The 20841-nt window shown below is 37.6% G+C and overlaps 1 protein-coding gene across 6 annotated transcripts in view; it reads right to left on the bottom strand.

The window, feature by feature from the left end:
- Positions 1-20841, bottom strand: part of LOC106876727 (uncharacterized) — a 1066253-nt gene that overhangs the window by 164215 nt on the left and 881197 nt on the right. For all 6 annotated transcript variants that reach the window (XM_052966107.2, XM_052966109.2, XM_052966108.2 and 3 more), the window contains one exon: positions 16514-16627. In XM_052966107.2, the coding sequence (XP_052822067.1) occupies positions 16514-16627 (114 nt within the window). The remainder of the gene's footprint in view (positions 1-16513; positions 16628-20841) is intronic.

The following is a 20841-nucleotide window of genomic DNA, read 5'->3' as shown; positions in this document are numbered from 1 at the left end:
AACAACTGCAACACAAGGATCAGAAATGTGAAGTGTTCCAGATAGCGTATCAATATTTCAATGTAAATCATGACATTTTTGGAGAAAAGTGACATCCTAGCATCTATCAATGCCATGAGAAGGCAACTTGGAAATGTAACTATATGTGGTTGCTGAAAGTGGAAAATACATGGAAGAGGGGTTATTTTAACTGAACCCAAAAGAGGAGCCAGCTAATGAAGTTGACAATTGTACAGTAAAAAATGTAATTAAGGATATGTAAGCAGGGAAAGTAACTGGACAATCAGGAATAGATGCCAAAATGCTGAAAATGGTGAAAATATTCAGCAAAGTAGTCAATTAGGGAGTGCAAAGAATTGTAATAGTATCGTTATCAACTACTAGATGACAAAGGAGATGCTTAAGAATGAAGTAACTATCAAGTTAAGAAAATATCATAGAGTTAAAGCTCAACTGATTAGTAAGACAATTGGCTTACATGAGTTGCAGCTAGGATTTGTGCCAGAACATGGTATCACTGAAGCCCTCATACTAGACAAACAACTATGAGAGAAATTCTTAGCTAAAAGTAAGACACAATGCCTAGCAGTAACAAGAATTCCATTTTGAGTACCCACTGTAAACTACCAAAGTGAAGGCTTACAGGCATAGAAGAATGAGTGTAGTTAACTGTGAGAGTATTTATTTGTGAAATAAGCAATTTCAAATGCTTTAAAGGAGCAGTAGAAGTTGTTAGCTTTTCTAAACTCGATGATTTACTTAGAAATGGAGATGAGTGAAATAGAATGGGTTAGAAAAAATTTAGAGAGTTATTATGTCTACTAGGGACAAAGTCATTCCTCAGTCAAGTGGAGGGTAGATTGCATGATGCTTGTACATAAAATGTGATGATGCATGGTAGCCAAACATGATTACTGAATGTGGAGTTTGTGCAAAAGTCAGAAAAGAAGTTTTATATCCTTGTATTGGATATATATAATGAGATTCAACGCTGTATATCAAAAGCTACAGTGAGCTGCTACCAACCTGAACTGCCAATTGCTCACAGTTCTTTAATTTATAACAATGAGTCAGTCCATCTTTAGTCACTTGCAGTGTGGTCGGAATCGTTTCACAACAAAGTAATGAGCTTTTGTCTGAGAAACAAAGAGAGTTTTCAACTGTTTTCTTTCTCTTTAAAAAGAGCTCTGTTTTATGTTTGTCAAGAGTAAAACAAAATGAAAAGGATAGTGTTCTTAGAAATTTTGTAGATGTCTAGGTGAATATGAACATGTAATGACAGGATATGAGAGGACTAAAGCTCACTGAAGCTGAAACAACAAATTCTGCCTCTCGCAAAATCCAGGCAATTTTTCCCATCAAATAGCATTATTGACTAACTCCTTAGATGATCTTCATGCAACCTGTAATAGTGCTGCTTCTTATGATGATAATGAATTGCATCAGGCTCAGTGATAGATGCATCGCATATCCAATCAAATATAGATTATGTGTAACTTTATTTAATCAGTGTGTTATTCAATCCATTTTGTGTTGTTATTGTTTTAATTGTGTAACCCCCACTTCAAAGAGTCCTGATAAACTAGATATATAGATAGTAGACAGGGCTGAATAAAGCCTAACTGCTGCTCTAAGCACAGCTTAACAATGGTGCTTCTTAGAGTCAGTGTTCCTCTTAGGGATACTCTGTCCATTGGAGTTCGGAGCCCCATCTATCCTTAAAGAACAAGATTCTTTTAGGATTCTCGAATAAAGAGTAAGAGACTAAAATATTAGCTTCCTCACTTCTCATGGCAACTGAATTTATTGAGTTCTTTCATAATAGTCTATTGTTCAGTCTTGAGTAAAGGAATTACATTTTAGATTAAAATCTACTAAAGAATGATTCCTAAACAAAATTGTCAGTTTGTTAACAAGCCTGCAAGTTGTGGGGATCCTAATTTACATGGTGGTGTTGGTGGTGGAGACAATGATGTTGATGTTGCTATGGAAGGATAGAAGAAAAAGAGTATTAACATGCAGTTTTGCTACAATTCACCCATTTAGAATAAATCTTTTTAAGTTTTGAAGAAAATAATCAATGGAAGTCTACTTTATTCTGTCTGGTCTTACAACTGTTTATTAGCCAGTGGCACTGTGACATTTACTGAGATATCATGAAATACTTAAACCTGATGATTATACAAAAATCACTGATTTAATACAGAAATTCTGGGCTGTACACAAAGAAACAACAAAATGTGTCTGGCAAGGATGTGGCTTAGAAGGTCAGAACAAATTTAATTGCATTTTCTGAAAGAAACAAGTCAGTCTGTTATTCAGTTTAAATTGAGTAGACTCATAGTAAGTAAGAACTGTAATTAGAAACACTGCTCAAAGCATTTGTAGCCATCACTTATCTTATTTCAAGTATCAAAAATAATTTGAATTACATGAGATATTTCATGAGATAAAAACTAGACATTTTTCAAAGTACTAATACATAAATGATGTTTTGATAAATTTTTTAAATGTTTATTGCGATAATGTCTGGTCATATGCATTTATTTCATAGCAATTTCATATTCTAATGCTACGTATTTTCATTTAAAAAGTCTGATATTCTAGACATTATCAAAAGCCTGAAGAATAAAATATTAACAGCATAATCAAATTATCAAAATGATTTTATATTTATTAAGTGATTCTTTCATCACTTTTTCACTAAGTACATTGAAATGTATGGTTTGCTGATGAAGCTGTAATAATACTGAAACATAAGCCATTACAGTTCTATATTTAAGAGATGAGGAATTATTTATATTATTTACATTATTTACATTTGACGGATATTTGTCCTCATCTTGTTTGTTGTTAACACTACGTTTCGGCTGATATACCCTCCAGCCTTCGTCAGGTGTCTTGGGGAAATTTTGAACCTGGGTTCTCATTCCTAACGATGTTACTATTATTGTATTATTATTATTATTAAGCTAATACCACCTGGCTTAAATATAATGACACCAGTGGATTCATACAAAGCTAGAAGAGTAGCGGAAAGGGCAGGACATGCCCTCGTCCGTGAGAGGGATTCATAATAGTAATAATAATAATAATATTATAATAGTAACATCGTTAGGAATGAGAACCCAGGTTCAAAATTTCCCCAAGACACCTGACGAAGGCTGGAGGGTATATCAGCCGAAACGTAGTGTTAACAACAAAAAAGATGAGGACAAATATCCGTCATATGTAAATAATGTAAATAATATAAGCCATTACCTCCTAAAGTTGCGAAAGAAGTACGAGGATGGGCTAAAATGTTCATAGGATGACTGTGAAGGAGTTATGCTAGAGATGTGAAATTTTGCATGCATTAATTTCAGCTCATATTATTAATAACTGCATTAGTTTCTTCTGGATAAACTGACATCTGACTGTTCTAAGAAGTCTTCAAAAGTAACTGGTAGCAACTCCTTTTGAAAATGGACAAAATTTGGCATCATCATGCTATCAAGTACCTGCAGAAAAAGGGTTTAGCCCCCAAAGGGCATTCATGCTGACATGGTTGCTACATTAGGAGATGATGCTTCAGCTTTATCAACAGTGCAAAAGTAGGCAGCTGAATCTAGGTAAGGAACAGAGGGCCTTGAATATGACCTAACATCTGGACGTCCTGCCACTGACACCACCGAGGGAAACCTTGATTGTGTTCACTATATGGTGATGAATGACAGGCCATTGACTATATCAAACAGCTAATGCTATTAGCATATCTCATGAGAGAGTTGAGAATATTCTGCTCAATGAACTTGGCATGTTCGGTGGGTGCCAGCTCTTCTGACACTTGATCAAAAGCACACCAGGTTGATCACATCATGGAAAATCTGACATTGTTTGAGATAGATCCAGGTGGTTTCTTTGAATGTTTCCTAACCCAAGATGAGCAGGAGACAAAGAGATAATCCTTGCAGTGGAAACACCCCTCCTCATCTGTTCCAAAGAGGGCCATAGTCATTTCCTATATAAGAAAGGTAATGACCTCACTTTGTTTTGGATGCAAAAGGCATTGTGGTTATTGACTATCTTCAGAAGGGTTACACCATCAACAGAGAGCATCAGTTCAACTTTCTGAGGCAGTTACAGAAGACTATCTTGACCAAACACACAGAAAAACTGTTGAAAGAGGTCTTGTTTCATCAGTACAATGTTCCAGCACACCAGTCCTTGGTTTCAATGACTGCTGTGTAGGATTGTGGGTTTGAACTGATTGATCATCGTTCCTATTCTCTTGATTTGGCCCCATTTGACTGTCATCTGTTCCCCAACATGAAACAACACTTGGCTGGAAACCTGTATTACAGTGATGATGACATCATATCTGCTGCTGCTGACATTTTTGAACAAGATGAAAGCTTCTTCACCAATGGTATCCAGGCACTGTAACACCAATGGAAGAAGTGTATGGAGCACTAGAGGGACTATGTTGAAAAATAAACCTTACTTAGTCAAATTCCATAAGAGTATATTGGTCAGCCTATGAAGTTTTCACCCGACTCTCATATATTGCTGTGGAACATTAACTGACTAAACTTAAATTTTTGATTAGAAAGTAAATATATCTCTCACTCTCTCTCATCCTTGGAACAGATCAGAAGAAGATCTACCAACATTCCACAACATCCTCAACACACTGCACCCATCTATCCACTTCACAATAGATACCAACTACAACAAACTCCCCTTCCTAGACATCAACATCAAGATACACAACTCCATCGTTACAACAGACATCCACTACAAAAAAACCGACACACATCAATATTTAAATTTCTACTCCTGCCACCCATCCCACATAAAGAGAAACATCCCATATAGTATGGCAAGACACATATGCAGCATAGTGACTGACTCACAGACACGCCACACAAGACTAGAGGAACTTAAAAACTTCCTACTAGAACAAAAATACCCACTCACCTTAATAGAAAACGGAATCGAAAGAGCAACAAAACTAGACATTACACAACTCAGAACACCAAAAAAGAAAAACAAAGAAAACATCATCCCTTTCATTAACACACACAACCCTACAATCACCAACATGTTTCACATTATACACTCAAACCTACCAATAATCCAACAAAGCCCCAAAATGAAAAACCTACTAAACAAACATCACATAAAAAACAGTAAACGCCAAGAAAAAAACTTTAAAAAACACCTCACAAGAGCGAAATTCTCAGCAGAGAATGAAACCGAATTCTACGTAAAAGAGTGTGGAGATGGTAGATGTGGAGCCTGCAGCAACCCCAGCTACAAATATATAGAGGGGAACAAACAGATAAGATTTAAGAGTGGTCACACATTCAATGTAAATGCAGACATGAACTGCAAGACGCAGAATGTAATATACTGCATAATCTGCCCCACATGCAAGGAGTATTATATAGGTGAAACTGGAAATTCCTTATGTCAACGAGCCAGAATTCACCGGCAACATGTCCGACAGGAGGAACTACGGAAAATTCCACTGAGTGAGCACCTAGGAACATGTGGGGAAGGAAAATTTAAGATCTTTCCCTTCTACAAATGCTCAAGGAATGATACCTCCTTCAGGAAAAATATGGAGAAATACTTCATAGCAAAATTCTCACCAAAACTAAATGGCTGAAACATGCAGATCACAACCCATCTAGACAGCCCCCTAAAAAAACGGCAAGAAACCCAGATAGTGGGACATTTTTATACCAACAAGAATTGAACCCAGTTACCTAGGTTCTCATATTTCTCTCCCAACTTAATTTGAACTAACCAGCTGTATAGATATCATCACAATTCCTTCCTTCGGTTTTACACCCCTTTCAGACACACACGCACGCACGCACGCACATACACACACACACACACACACACACACACACACACACACTCTCTCTCTCTACCACTGGACAATGATACCAAAGAACCAAAAATCTGTCACAGCAGGGAGTGGACAACTGTAAACTGTAAACAGAATCTTCTTCTTCCCTCCCCTTCCCACTGACACACCTTTCAAATACACAGGCACACTCACACACGCATACATACAGACACACACACACACACAAAAACGCACCCACACTCTCTTACTAGACAATGACACCAAAGATTCTCTATGAAAAGAAACTTCAAAACAATCACACCTGCTTTTGCCATTCCTTTAAAAGGCTAAAAATTAAACTTATCATTGAAAAGAACTAACCAGCTGTGAACCCAATTTTCTTCTTTTCTCTTTCCCATCGACACACACACGCACACACACAGACACACACACACCAACACAAAAAAACACACACTCACACACAAACACACACACTCTCTCTCTCTCACATTTCCTCACCCTCTCTTACTATCCTATATATCTCTCTCTCCACCCCTACACACTCAATAAAACTATATAAAGAGACCCCCTAGAAGGTTTTCTAAAAAACAATTTGAAAAACCTACATGACTAGGTGAAAAGCGCTTCATTTAATATGTGACATTAATAAAAATCTATAAATGTACAAACATCCAGGTTTCTGAGTAACTTCATTAAAATTTTTTTCTATATAATTTCTGTACATCACCTCCAAACCTTCAAATATATATATGTATATATATATCTTTCTCTCTTTTACTTGTTTCAGTCATTTGACTGAGGCCATGCTGGAGCACCACCTTTTTTAGCTGAGCAAATTGACCCCAGGACTTATTCTTTGTAAGCCTAGTACTTATTCTATCGGTCTCTTTTTGCCGAACCACTAAGTTACGGGGACGTAAACACACCAGCATCACGTCAATTGATGTTGGGGAGGGGGGGGGGGGGGGGGACAAACACACAAACACAGACACACACATATATATATATATATATATATATACATACATATATACGACGGGCTTCTTTCAGTTTCCGTCTACCAAATCCACTCACAAGGCTTTGGTCGGCCTGAGGCTATAGTACAAGACACTTGCCCAGGGTGTCATGCAATGGGACTGAACCCACAACCATGTGGTTGGTAAGCAAGCTACTTAACACACAGCCACTCCTGCACCTATATATATATGCTTCCGGTCAATAATCCTTTCCTTCCTTGGCTTTCGCCAAGCAACGCACGCACCACTTTGTCTCTCTCGGGTTCGTACCTCATCGCGTTCATACGCACATAATTTCTCTCGTCTGGCCGTAAAGCCTTTTCTGTTTGTTTTCCTGTCTTGTTTTTTGTCCGCCACTACATTCCTCCATGGCTAGATTTAATTTGCGTATACAAATTTAATCTGCGATCCATGGGACAAGCCGTTTTAACGATGCGTCCTGCCCAAGCTCGTCGAAACGCCGGTGTTAAAATGTGGGTAGCTGATGAAGTAGAATGTTCTCTATGTGGCTCGTGTGTTCTCATCTACGTTTGTTTGCAATGTCCTGTACCCAGATATGCACCTATACATACAGGTGGATGTCGGTATGCACATACCTGTATGTATATATGCATATACTCATTTACTATTTGTTTTTATATATATATATATATATATATATATATATATATATATATATATATATACACACACACACACACACACACATATATATATTTATGTGTGTATCTATGTGTTGTGGAGTTTAGTGTTCTAGGAAATTTCCCAATAATGTCATGATATTTATTTTACTTATAGAAAGTTATAGTGTACTTATTCATATGTTTAAAAATTAAATAGAATATGTCTATGACAAGCAGAATTATAGTATTGTCTAGGAAAATTTATCTATGATTAGTATATTTACAAGCAATCAAATCATAATATATTTAGCACAATGGAGTAAATTATCGGAAGTTTTGTAACTACTGTATCCTTCTATAATTAGCTCTATTGACCTTTAGAAAAAATATAATATAGCAGCTTCATTCACATTTTCCCTGCAAAAGATTATGCAATCTTAATACAGCAACTCAGTTTAAATAAAGAGTCAAAATATAATTTAAGATACAGTAAATACAAGTAAAGTCTTCAGATATATAGATGCAAGCATGGATAGCCATGTGGTCAACATTGCTTTGCAGTAATATGGTTGAATTTGAACACACTACATGACTCATTGGGACAGAGTATTTTATAACCTGTGAATGACCAAAGCTTCTTCTATGAAATTTAGTACTCTTTTACTCTTTTACTTGTTTCAGTCATTTGACTGTGGCCATGCTGGAGCACTGCCTTTAGTTGAGCAAATCGACCCCAGGACTTATTCTTTGTAAGCCTAGTACTTATTCTCTCGGTCTCTTTTGCCGAACCGCATTATCTAGGTGACCAAGTCAGTAGCTGGGGTGGATGCTCTGAGAGTGTAACTGCTAGAATAAGAATAGCCTGGGCAAAGTTCAGAGAGCTCCTACTTCTGCTGGTGACAAACGGCCTCTAGCTCAGAGTAATAGGTAGACTGTATAATGCATGTGTGCAAACAGCCATGCTACATGGCAGTGAAAAATGGGTCGCGACTGCTGAGGACATGTGTAAGCTTGCAAGGAAAGAAGCTGGTATGCTCTGCTGGATGTATAATGCCAATGTGCATATATAACAGAGTGTAAGTGCCCTGAGAGAAAAGTTGAGCATAAGAAGCATCAGAAGTGATGTGTAAGAGAGACGACCGTGCTGGTATGGTCATGTGTTGTGTATGGAAGAGAACAGCTGTGTGAAAAAGTGTCACACTCTAGCAGTAGAGGGAACCTATGGAAGAGGTAGGCCCAGGAAGACCTGGGCTGAGGTGGTGAGGCAAGACCTTCGTACATTGGGCCTCACCGAGGCGATGACTACTGACCGAGACCTTTGGAAATGTGCTGTGCGTGAGAAGACCCAGCAAGCCAAGTAAGATCATTGCCAGTGCCCCTGGACTGGCTTTTGTGCGGGTGGCACATAAGATGCACCATTTTGAGCGTGGTCGTTGCCAGTACCGCCTGACTGGCCTTCATAGGATTTTCGAGCGAGATCGTTGCCAGTGCCCCTGGACTGGCTTGTGTGGGTGGCACATAAAAGACACCATTTCGAGCATGGCCGTTGCCAGTATCACCTGATGGCCTTCATGCAGGTGACACATAAAAGCACCTACTACACTCTCTGAGTGGTTGGCGTTAGGAAGGGCATCCAGCTGTAGAAACTCTGCCAAATTTAGATTGGAGCCTGGTGTTGCCACCCGGTTTCACCAGTCCTCAGTCAAATCGTCCAACCCATGCTAGCATGGAAAGCGGACGTTAAACGATGATGATGATGATGATGATGATATTGAGTCAAATGAAGTCATAGTCATGGCCAATGACAGTACCAGTTGATTGGCACCCATGTCGGTGACACATAAAAGGCACCATTGAAGCATGGTTATTGCCAGTGGCCCCTGACTGGCTCTCATACCGGTGGCTTGTAAAAAGCACCAATCAAGTGTGGTCGATGCCAGTACTGCCTGACTGGCCCTCATGCTGGTGGCACATAAAAAGCACCCACCACACTCTCAGGCATCCAGCTGTAGAAACTCTGCCAGATCAGATTGGAGCCTGGTGCAGCCTCCTGGTTTGCCAGCACTCAGTCAAACCGTCCAACCCATGCCAGTATGGAAAGTGGACATTTAATAACGATGAGGATGATGATGATGATGATGATGATGATACAAATACCACAAATACAACAGAAATATATATATATGGCACTAGGAAGTGCATCCAGCTGTAAAAACCATGCCAAGTCAGACTGGAGCCTGGCACAGCCCCATAGCTTGCCTTTTCTGGTCACACTGTCCACCCCATGCTAGCATGGAGGACGCGTTAAATTATGATGATATATGTATATACACCACAGGCATCAAGCTGTTAGATCAGGTTATGAAAGTTACGGAGAGGGTCATAGCCCAACTAATTAGGGAGCGAATCAATTTAGATGAGATGCAGTTTGGGTTCATGCCAGGTAAAAGCACTACTGATGCCATATTTCTAGTGAGACAGCTGCAGGAGAAATACTTAGCCAAAGATAAACCTCTGCACCTGGCCTTCGTTGACATGGAGAAAGCCTTTGACAGGGTCCCCTGATCCCTTATCTGGTGGTCAATGAGGAAACTTGGGATAGAAGAATGGTTAGTGAGAGCTGTGCGAACCATGTACGGAGATGCTGCCAGTAAGGTGAGGGTTGGAAATGAGTACAGTAATGAATTCCGGGTAGAGGTAGGGGTCCACCAAGGTTCCGCCCTCAGCCCCCTCCTATTTATCATAGTCCTCCAGGTGATCACAGAGGAATTCAAGACAGGCTGCCCCTGGGAGCTCCTCTATGCTGATGACCTTGCACTAATTGCGGAGTCACTATCAGAACTAGAGGAGAAGTTTCAGGTGTGGAAGCAAGGACTAGAATCGAAGGGCCTTAGAGTCAACCTAGCAAAAACCAAAATCCTAATAAGTAGGAAGGTAGATAAAACACAAACCCCTTCAGGTAGATGGCCCTGCTCAGTATGCAGAAAAGGAGTAGGTAGTAACTCTATAAGATGTACCTGGTGCAAGTTATGGACACATAAGAGGTGCAGCAATATCAAAGGCAGATTAACTAGGAAGTTAGTTTTTGTATGTGGCAGATGTTCAGGTGCAATAAAGACTGTAAACAAACAGGAAACAACTTCTATCTCATTCCAGGGAGAAAAACTAGAGGTAGTCGATAGCTTCCGCTATCTAGGTAACCAAGTTAGTAGTGGGGGTGGGTGCGCTGAAAGTGTAGCTGTTAGAATAAGAATAGCCTGGGCAAAGTTTAGAGAGCTCTTACCCCTGCTGGCGACAAAGGGACTCTCACTCAGAGTAAAAGGCAGACTGTATGACGCATGTGTACGAACAGCCATGCTACATGGCAGTGAAACATGGGCTATGACTGCTGAGGACATACGTAAGCTCGCAAGGAATGAAGCCAGTATGCTCCGTTGGATGTGTAATGTCAATGTGAATACCCGTCAGAGTGTAAGTATCTTCAGAGAAAAGCTGAACATTAGAAGCATCAGTTGTGGTGTGCAAGAGAGACGATTGCGCTGGTTTGGACATGTGGTGAGAATGAATGAGGATAGCTGCGTGAAAAAGTGTCACTCCCTAACAGTTGAGGGAACCCGTGGAAGAGGTAGGCCCAGGAAGACCTGGGCTGAGGTGGTGAGGCAAGACCTTCGAACATTGGGCCTCACCGAGGCGATGACTACTGACCGAGACCTTTGGAAATGTGCTGTGCGTGAGAAGACCCGGCAAGCCAAGTGAGATCGTTGCCAGGGCCCCTGGACTGGCTCTTGTGCAGGTGGCACATAAGATGTACCATCCTGAGCGTGACCGTTGCCAGTACCACCTGACTGGACTTTGTAGGGTTTTCAGGCGAGATCGTTGCCAGTGCCCCTGGACTGGCTCTTGTGCGGGTGGCACATAAAAGACACCATTTCGAGCATGGCCGTTGTCGTGCGGGTGACACGTAAAAGCACTCACTACACTCTCTGAGTGGTTGGCGTTAGGAAGGGCATCCAGCTGTAGAAACTCTGCCAAATTAGATTGGAGCCTGGTGTTGCCATCCGGTTTCACCAGTCCTCAGTCAAATCGTCCAACCCATGCTAGCATGGAAAGCGGACGTTAAACGATGATGATGATGATGATACACACAAACACAAAGAGATTGAGTGAAATTACATAGAGTTATATAGGTGTGAGCAACTTCCCTTAACAAATAGGTGGAATTTTGTCAATCTCCTCCCCTTTAAAATAAGCTGCAGACAAAATACTAAGTAAATGTAACCATCCAAAATACTTTAAGGTGATGCTATAGCATGGCTATCAAAATATTATAAAAATTATGTAGTTTGCTCAGAAATATACTTATTCTTTAGTAATGAGTTTTTCATCAATAGTATTAGGTTATTTATATTCATTTACAATTTAAATTACACTATTAAACAGCAGCTTTTGTTGCCCCAGGTGTATAATAATGTTAATTTTTATTTTATAGGTATTTAAATGTTTTATTTGTTTGCAACTAAATTATTCATACTGAATTTAACAAATAATATCATAGGACAAGCACCAGAAGTGATTATATTTATGTAAAAAGAGAAAAAAATATCAATATTTTTGCTGTTACAAGTTTGCATATGCACTTCAAATATTCATTGTCACCCATAATAATTTAAACTTCGCAACATTACTGTTCAGTTTTAGCTCTTATGCACAATATTTCACCAGTATTAAAAATTGCCCCATATCATATATCATCATCATCATCATCATATATATATATATATATATATATATATATATATATATATAGATATATATATAGTTTTAGGGAAAATAACCAAGTTTCAAGAACTCATCGATGAAAATCCACTATCACATATAGAAAAATTAACAATTAAAAGCACAATAAATGAGTATAATATAAAGCAAAGTTAATATCATAAGATAAATATATATGATATTTACTTTGCTTTATATATTATCATATATATTTGTGTGTATCATCATCATCATCATCGTTTAATGTCCGCTTTCCATACTAGCATGGGTTGGACGATTTGACTGAGGACTGGAGAAACCGGATGGCAACACCAGGCTCCAATCTAATTTGGCAGAGTTTCTGCAGCTGGATGCCCTTCCTAATGCCAACCACTCAGAGAGTGTAGTGGGTGCTTTTACGTGTCACCCTAAAACTATATATTTTATATATATTTTATCTATAAAGCACAATTTAATTTTAATTTTTTATAAATTGATTTTAATTGAGTTTTTACCTGTAATTTTGGATTTTGTCCCTAATATTATTATATATATATATATATATATATATATATATATATATGTAAGGATTTACTTTTCGTAGTGAGATAAAAAACCAAGGCTGTGTATATTTTATAAATGCTCTAAAATATACGCAGCCTTGGTTTTTTTTATCTCATTACAAAAAGTAAATCCTTACATTCACACACAGATATATGACCTACGATGAACCCCTTATTTGCATAGTCACCGAACCTGGAGCTTAAATATGCTCTATCCATAGCACTTACTCAGCATTACATGGGCTGTAACTGCTGAGGACATACGTAAGCTCGCAAGGAATGAAGCCAGTATGCTCCGTTGGATGTGTAATGTCAATGTGAATACCCGTCAGAGTGTAAGTATCTTGAGAGAAAAGCTGAACATTAGAAGCATCAATTGTGGTGTGCAAGAGAGACGATTGCGCTGGTATGGACATGTGGTGAGAATGGATGAGGATAGCTGCGTGAAAAAGTGCCACACCCTAACAGTTGAGGGAACCCGTGGAAGAGGTAGGCCCAGGAAGACCTGGGCTGAGGTGGTGAGGCAAGACCTTCGTACATTGGGCCTCACCGAGGCGATGACTACTGACCGAGACCTTTGGAAATGTGCTGTGCGTGAGAAGACCCGGCAAGCCAAGTAAGATCGTTGCCAGTGCCCCTGGACTGGCTCTTGTGCGGGTGGCACATGAGATGCACCATTTTGAGCGTGGCCGTTGCCAGTACCGCCTGACTGGCTCCCGTAGGATTTTCGAGTGAGATCGTTGCCAGTGCCCCTGGGCTGGCTTGTGCAGGTGGCACATAAAAGACACCATTTCGAGCATGGCCGTTTTCGTGCGGGTGACACGTAAAAGCACCCACTACACTCTCTGAGTGGTTGGCGTTAGGAAGGGCATCCAGCTGTAGAAGCTCTGCCAAATTGGATTGGAGCCTGGTGTTGCCATCCGGTTTCACCAGTCCTCGGTCAAATCGTCCAACCCATGCTAGCATGGAAAGCAGACGTTAAACGATGATGATGATGATGATGATGATATATAGTCACTATGAGGATATTTAGACCTCTTGTAAAGATATTTTTGTCCAAGACATACTGATTTAATATATTGTGTTTTGAAGAGATATTTCTTCAATGAATATATGATATAGAATATCATAAAATATCAAATATTATTATTAAGTCTGAAAACAGAGAGATCCAATGGAAAGAAATTAATTTATTAATTAACATCTTTACCTACAATTGCTTCATTTCACTTCCAGTTTAAACTATAAAACATTTATTAATATATAATCTTGCATTTCAAAATATCTTAAGTGGAAAGTCATCAGGTTATAAAAAAGAATAATACAAGGATTACATTATGATCTGTTCGAATGTTCCAATATACTAAGAATATATAAGCATATATATTCTTAGTATATTCAACAGATTTTAATGTAATCTTTGTATTGTCCTTTTTCAGGCCCTGATGATTTTCCATCCAAGGTATTTTGAAATGCAAGATTATATATTGATAAATGTTTTATAGTTTAAACTGGAAGTGAAATGAAGCAATTGTAGGTGAAGATGTGAAATAACTAATGAATTTGTATTCAAACTTAATAATAATATTATATATATATGTATACCAATGCACCTTTGATGCAAGTCTGATAAAGTGCCTCTCTAATGTTGAAAACTGCAAACATTACATAAATTTCACTTTGAATTTTTGTGTAAACTGGCATTGCAAGTAGTGTTGGTACAGAAACAATTGTAACACATCATTAAAGTGTTAAAAAATTTTCTTTGTCTTCTTATCATTTGCATTACATAATATATTTGTGTGTGTGTGTGTGTGTGTGTGTGTGTGTGTATGTGTGTGAGAGAGAGAGAGAGAGAGAGAGAGAGAGAGATAGAGAATGTGCATAAGTTTGTGTCTCCTTGTCTTGACATCATATGATAGTTGGAAAATGGCTGTCACTGCCATACATACCAGCAGTGTCATTCATTTCCAGTATTCCACAAGAACAAATCTGGCCATGGGGAAACATTACCTTGCTTAGAAACTGTGGGGCTTGACAACAGGAAAGGCATCTGTTCATAGAAAATCTGGTTCAATAAATTCATCCAACCCAAGCAAACACGGAAAAGTAGATGTTAAAATGATGATATATATGTATAGTAAAGTTTATTTGCCAGCATAACGTGGCAAGCCTGCATAGGACTATGTTACGACTTTTTAACTGCAGGAAAACATCTTTTCCAGCTGGTTATCAACACATGATCTGTGTCCAAAATATAATGTGATAAGAGAGCTTGCTACTCCTTTCTAGCCATTAGCAGTACCAGTAGACCAATGGTTTTTGGGTAATTTTCCATCGTCGGTACTGGACAACTGTCTGGCTAGAGACAGCAGCTACTCAACCTACTCACAACATACACTTATAGAAGCGACAGACAGTTACTGATTTCATAAGGAGAAAAACAATGAATTTTAAATTTCTGAATGAGATCTATGTAGTATCTGTACTGTCTAGTAAAGTTTATTTACCAACATAATGTAGCAGGTCTGCATAGGACTATGTTACTACTTTTTCACCCCAGGATCTGCTAGAAGGGTGTAATAGGCTCCATTATTCACAGTATGTCTTGAACACAGATCATGTGTTGATAACCAGCTGGAAAAGATGCTTTCCTGAGGTTAAAAAGTAGTAACATAGTCCTATGCAAGCCTGCCACGTTATGTTGGCAAATAAACTTTACAAGACAGTACTGTTACTACATAGAGCTACTACTAAATTCAGAAATTTAAAACTCATTGTTTTTCTCCTTATGAGATCAGTGACTGTCTGTCACTTCTATAAGTATATATGGCAAGTATGGTCAAGTAGCTGCTGTCTGTAGCCAGGTGGTTGTCCAGTATAGACGACAGGAAGTTACTCGGAAACCACTAGTCTGCTCGTACTGTTAATGGCTAGGAATAGTAAGCTCCCTTACTCACAATATGTCTCAGATACAGATTATGTGTCAATAACCATCTGGAAAATTGTTTCATTTCACATCCAATTTAAACTACAAAATATATATAAATATATATAACCCCCAGAAAAACATCTTTTCCAGCTGGTTATCGACACATGATCTGTGTCCAAAACATACTGTGAGTAAGAGAGCTTACTACTCCCTTCTAGCCATTAGCAGTACCAGCAGACCATTAGCAGCACCAGCACACCAATATATACATATGTATCTCATGATATATATGTATATATACATATATATATATTCTTCTTTTCTTTTATTTATTTCAATCATTTGACTGTGGCCATGCTGGAGCACCACCTTTTAACCAAAGAAATCGATATATATTGTATGCACCTGGTACCTCAAATGTGGCAACTCAGATTTTCCTGTGGTACATGTTAAGTGCATTTGAGGTAATTAACTAGGTTGATGCAATTAATGTACCACATGAATCATTGATAGTTAATGGCTGAAAAGAAAACACGAGAAAAAGGAAAGGGGGTGTAGCATAGCTCTACATTCTCATACGGGTTATTTCTTTATTTAAGAGGAATGGAATATGATTTGAAGAAGATTTAACTGCTATTTCTGGCAGGTTATCTATAAGAACTCAGAGGTTTCCTCCTTATCTCTGAGAGAAAAAATACACAATCTTCACATATGTAGTAAAATAGAATTTAAAGAATTAGAGAACCAATATGGAAACTTACACTTATAACAGAAGTACCATTCACAGTGACAGCATCAGCAAAGCGAACCCTGGTAGGGTTGCTCCTTAAGCGGGCTTTCTTGGCAGGTGTTAAAAAAGCAGATCTTCGACCAGCCTGGAAGAAATAAGAAATGATGTATTTCATTAACACCAATGATAGACAAGTAACAACATGATACCAATATCTTATAAATGTAATTTATAACAGACATACATTTGTATCATAATTAATGTGTTTAAGTTGATGAGCAAGCAAAACTGTTAGCACACCAGACAAAAATAGTTAATGGCATTTTGTTCATCTTCACATTCTGAGTTCAAATTCCATTGAGGTCAACTTTGCCTTTCATTCTTTCAGAGTCAATAAAATAAGTACCAGTCAAGTACTGGAATTCATATAATTGACTCACCCCTCCCCTCAAAATCTGCTTGTCCTGTACCAAAATTTAAAAACATTATAGTTAATGTTTGAGCGATATTGGACTGGCAGATTTGTTAAAAACTTAGAAAATATGCCTTGTGGTTTCTCTTGAAATGCTTTTTGCTCTGAGTTCAAATCCTCTGTGGTCAGCTTCACCTTTTTATCTTTCAGGGTTGATAAAATAAGGTACCAATAGATTGGTACTGGGAACATTGGTAACAAATAACTTCAATGACTCAAAACCTGCTGGCCTTGTGCTTAAACTAGAAACATTTGTAGCTAACATCTTTAACCATCAGTAATACATGAGAAACCAATTTTCTACATTTGTGAAGGCCAAGGGAATATGGTGACCAGGAAAGAAAACAGGACACATTCCACTAAACACACAGAAGCAGATTTATCTTAAAGTTCTTGTTTACTGACAAATAGTTTATTAAAAATCTAACACTGCTATTCCTCAAACACAAAAGTTGCAGCAGGATTTCTATAAAATAGATAGAAAATCTAGGAATGTAACATTGGTACATGTAAAAGAATACAAAAGAGCTTTCGAAGCAATTTCTTTCAGGCATATAAGAAATGAAGACAACTTAAATATCAAACAACTAGAAGTCTGGGATAACTTTTGCTATTTAGGTAATAATTAATATCAATAAAGGGTAAGGGAAAGAGTAAAAAAACCCATCAGTCATGAATGACCATGGGATTGCACTAAGAAAGTTACCCTCCAAGGGAAAAATTCAGGCAAGGTTGTTTATGGAAGACCAGCTGTCACCAATTCATACCAGTCTCCCCTCTCCATTCCACCAATGTTATCCAAGGGAAAGCAAAAGGCTGATACAGCTTGGCACCAGTGATGTCACAACTCATTTCTACAGCTGAGTAAACTGGAGCAACATGAAATAAAGTATCTTGCTCAAGAACACAAGACACAGCCTGGTCCAGGAATTGAACTTACTACCTCATGATTGTGAGCCATGCACCTTTACTTATATCAACCACTAAGCCATGCACCTTCACTTATATCAATACTGGACATAATTCTAGTAAAAGTTTAGTAATGTAAGAAAACGCAAGATAGATCAGAGCAGTTATGCAAAATTGGTTAATTGCATAAGAATTCTAATAACCGAGTTTATGTAGTTAAAGGAAATCAACTCTATAGTTTATCAGCAGTAGCATCTTATAAACACTTTTCATGTTGGCATGGGTTGGAAGAATGAGCATTGTCTGTGTCAGTTCTTATATAATGTTGTTGCTTTTTATCTCACTCATATCTTCTAATTTTGACATGGTTTCTGTGGCTAGATGTGCTTCCTAAGATCAAAAGTTTGGGGAAGTGTACTAGGTGTATTTTATGAAGACATCAGCTTGGGTAAAGTTGTTTTGAACCCCACAAAACTAAAGTTCCTTTTCCATTTATTCAAGCAATATGAGCAAGATAAATAGAAGGCAATGATAGAAAATTAACTAGGGCAAGAAGATGAAAAGAAGTTGGATGGGAGAGCAGGGCTGCTGGAATAAAAGGGAGGCAGCAGATCCTGTAATGGAAGAGAGGCAGTGATGGCAACTACATGTTTACTGGTAATATACATGCACACACATATACATATATACATACTTACAAACACACACCCATGAAGTGAGAGCGATGAATATGCATACATGCATACATACATATATATATACAGAGAGAGAGGGGGAATTATATATATATATAAATATATATATCACTTTTACTTTCTCTCTCTCTCTCCCTCTATATATATATATATATATATATATATATATATATATATATATACAGACATTTTTACAATTGTTAACTTTCTATTTATTCTGTGTCTAAGAAACTAAAATCTAAATAAATCACTTCATTATTTATAGAAAAAGCCTAGAAAAGTGACAGGTAGCATCCGACTAACAAAGAAAACTGCACGTGAGTGAAATGCAAGTGTGTGTGTGTGTGATCATCATTAAGTATTTACTTTCCATAGTAGCATAGGATATGTGGTTCAAATTATTTTTTATTCGGAATTATTGACCTGCTAGAAGAGTCATGAACATCTCACTCATACATTTTATTTGAAACTATTTTTACTCTGTGTGATCGATAGATTTTATTGTGGCACCAACACTAGAGAGGTTGTCATGACTTCAGCAAAACTGAAGAGTTCTCTTTATGTTACACTGTCTCTGTTCAATCATCAAATATTTTATGGAGTGTGCAGCATATATTTTATCATGACATCAATACTAGAAGCTACTTTGAGTGTAAACACACACACATACAACAGACAACTATTCAGAAATATGTGTTTATATATTTTTTATGAGGTAGTATTCATGAAGTTTCTTGTGCTTTGCATTGCATCAATGACCTAATATTCATTCATGGTGGTGACTTTATATTTGACAGGAATGATATGTTAGTGTATAGAGTGGAATAAAATAGGTAGTTACTGATATATTCAAAGTTTAGTTGGTGTGCATTCTAACTTAGTGACATGTCAATAGGAACTCAATGATACATAATATATCTATTTCAATACAGTGTCTTGTAATTTAAAATTTTTAGGATCTGACTTCTGCCTTGCTGAAATAAGATATACGACTACAGCCTAGTAAATACTGAAGTAGTTTAACAGCCATTACAGCTAAGTTGTCATATGTTAAATTAAAGGAGATAAATATACAAGTAGGTAATAGCAACTTGTGATTTAATAAATGTATTTATAAGCCTCGGGGGAAAAAAATTAAAAAAATTTTAAATGCATAAATAATCTAGATGCTTGTGTTGTCAAAACTGGAGAAGAATTTCAATACTGATTTTTAATAAATAAAATAAACAAACTAAGTAAATCAATTCAGACACAAACCATTAAAAAAAAAAATCACCAATCACCAGAGCTATCATGGCTGCTCTCTTTCAAGACTTTTTGATATAGAACTTATATAAAACAATAAATATTTTTCATCATAACATTCCAGTCAGGCAATATTTTAAATAACTAACATGTGTATGATAGTGTAAAGTTCCGTGAACATGTTTATGTGTGTATATGTGCATGTATATGTGTGCATACACAAACATACCTACACACACACATATATATATATGAACTCTGTGTGTGTGTGTGTGTGTGTAGGCGCAGGTGTGAGTGTGTGGTAAAAAAGCTTGCTTCCCAACCACATGATTCCAGGTTTGGTCCCACTGCATGGCACCTTGGGCAAGTGTCTTATACTATAGCATTGGACTGACCAAAGCCTTGTGAATGGATTTGGTAGAAGGAAACTGGAAGAAGCCTGTCATATAATATATATATCTATATATGTATGTATGTATGTATGTATGTATGTATGTATGTATGTATATCTTTATGTGTGTGTCTGTGTTTGCTTACCCCATCACTTGATCTCATCGCTCACCTCATCGCTTGGCAACCGTGTTTACATCCTTGTAACTTAGCAGTTCAGCAAAAGAAACTGATAGAATTAGAACTAGGCTTACAAAGAATAAGTCTTAAGGTTGATTTCTTTGACTAAAGACCCTTTAAGGTGGTGCACCAGCATGGCTGCAATCAAATGACTGAAACAAGTAAAAAAAATAAAAGAATACAACTCTATGTTTTTGTATATTGATCTGCAGAGCTGCTGGATGTATTTGTTAAAGTGAGACATAAAGAAATATTACTATTGCCCAAGTAGAGCCAGTGGAAAAACACACACAGACAAACACACACACACACACACACACATACACACACACACACGCGCACACATAATTCTTGCACTATAGGTGCAAGGCCTGAAATTTTTGGGGAAGAGGTAGTCAATTACATCGACCCCAGTATTTGACTGATACTTATTTCATTGACCCCAAAAAGGATGAAAAACAAAGTTGA

Source organism: Octopus bimaculoides, chromosome 3 (assembly GCF_046866305.1).
Source record: "Octopus bimaculoides isolate indiv1 chromosome 3, ASM4686630v1, whole genome shotgun sequence".
Lineage (NCBI taxonomy): Eukaryota > Metazoa > Mollusca > Cephalopoda > Octopoda > Octopodidae > Octopus > Octopus bimaculoides.
The sequence above is the reverse complement of the archived record's forward strand: the minus strand, read 5'-3'. Positions and strand labels throughout refer to the sequence as shown.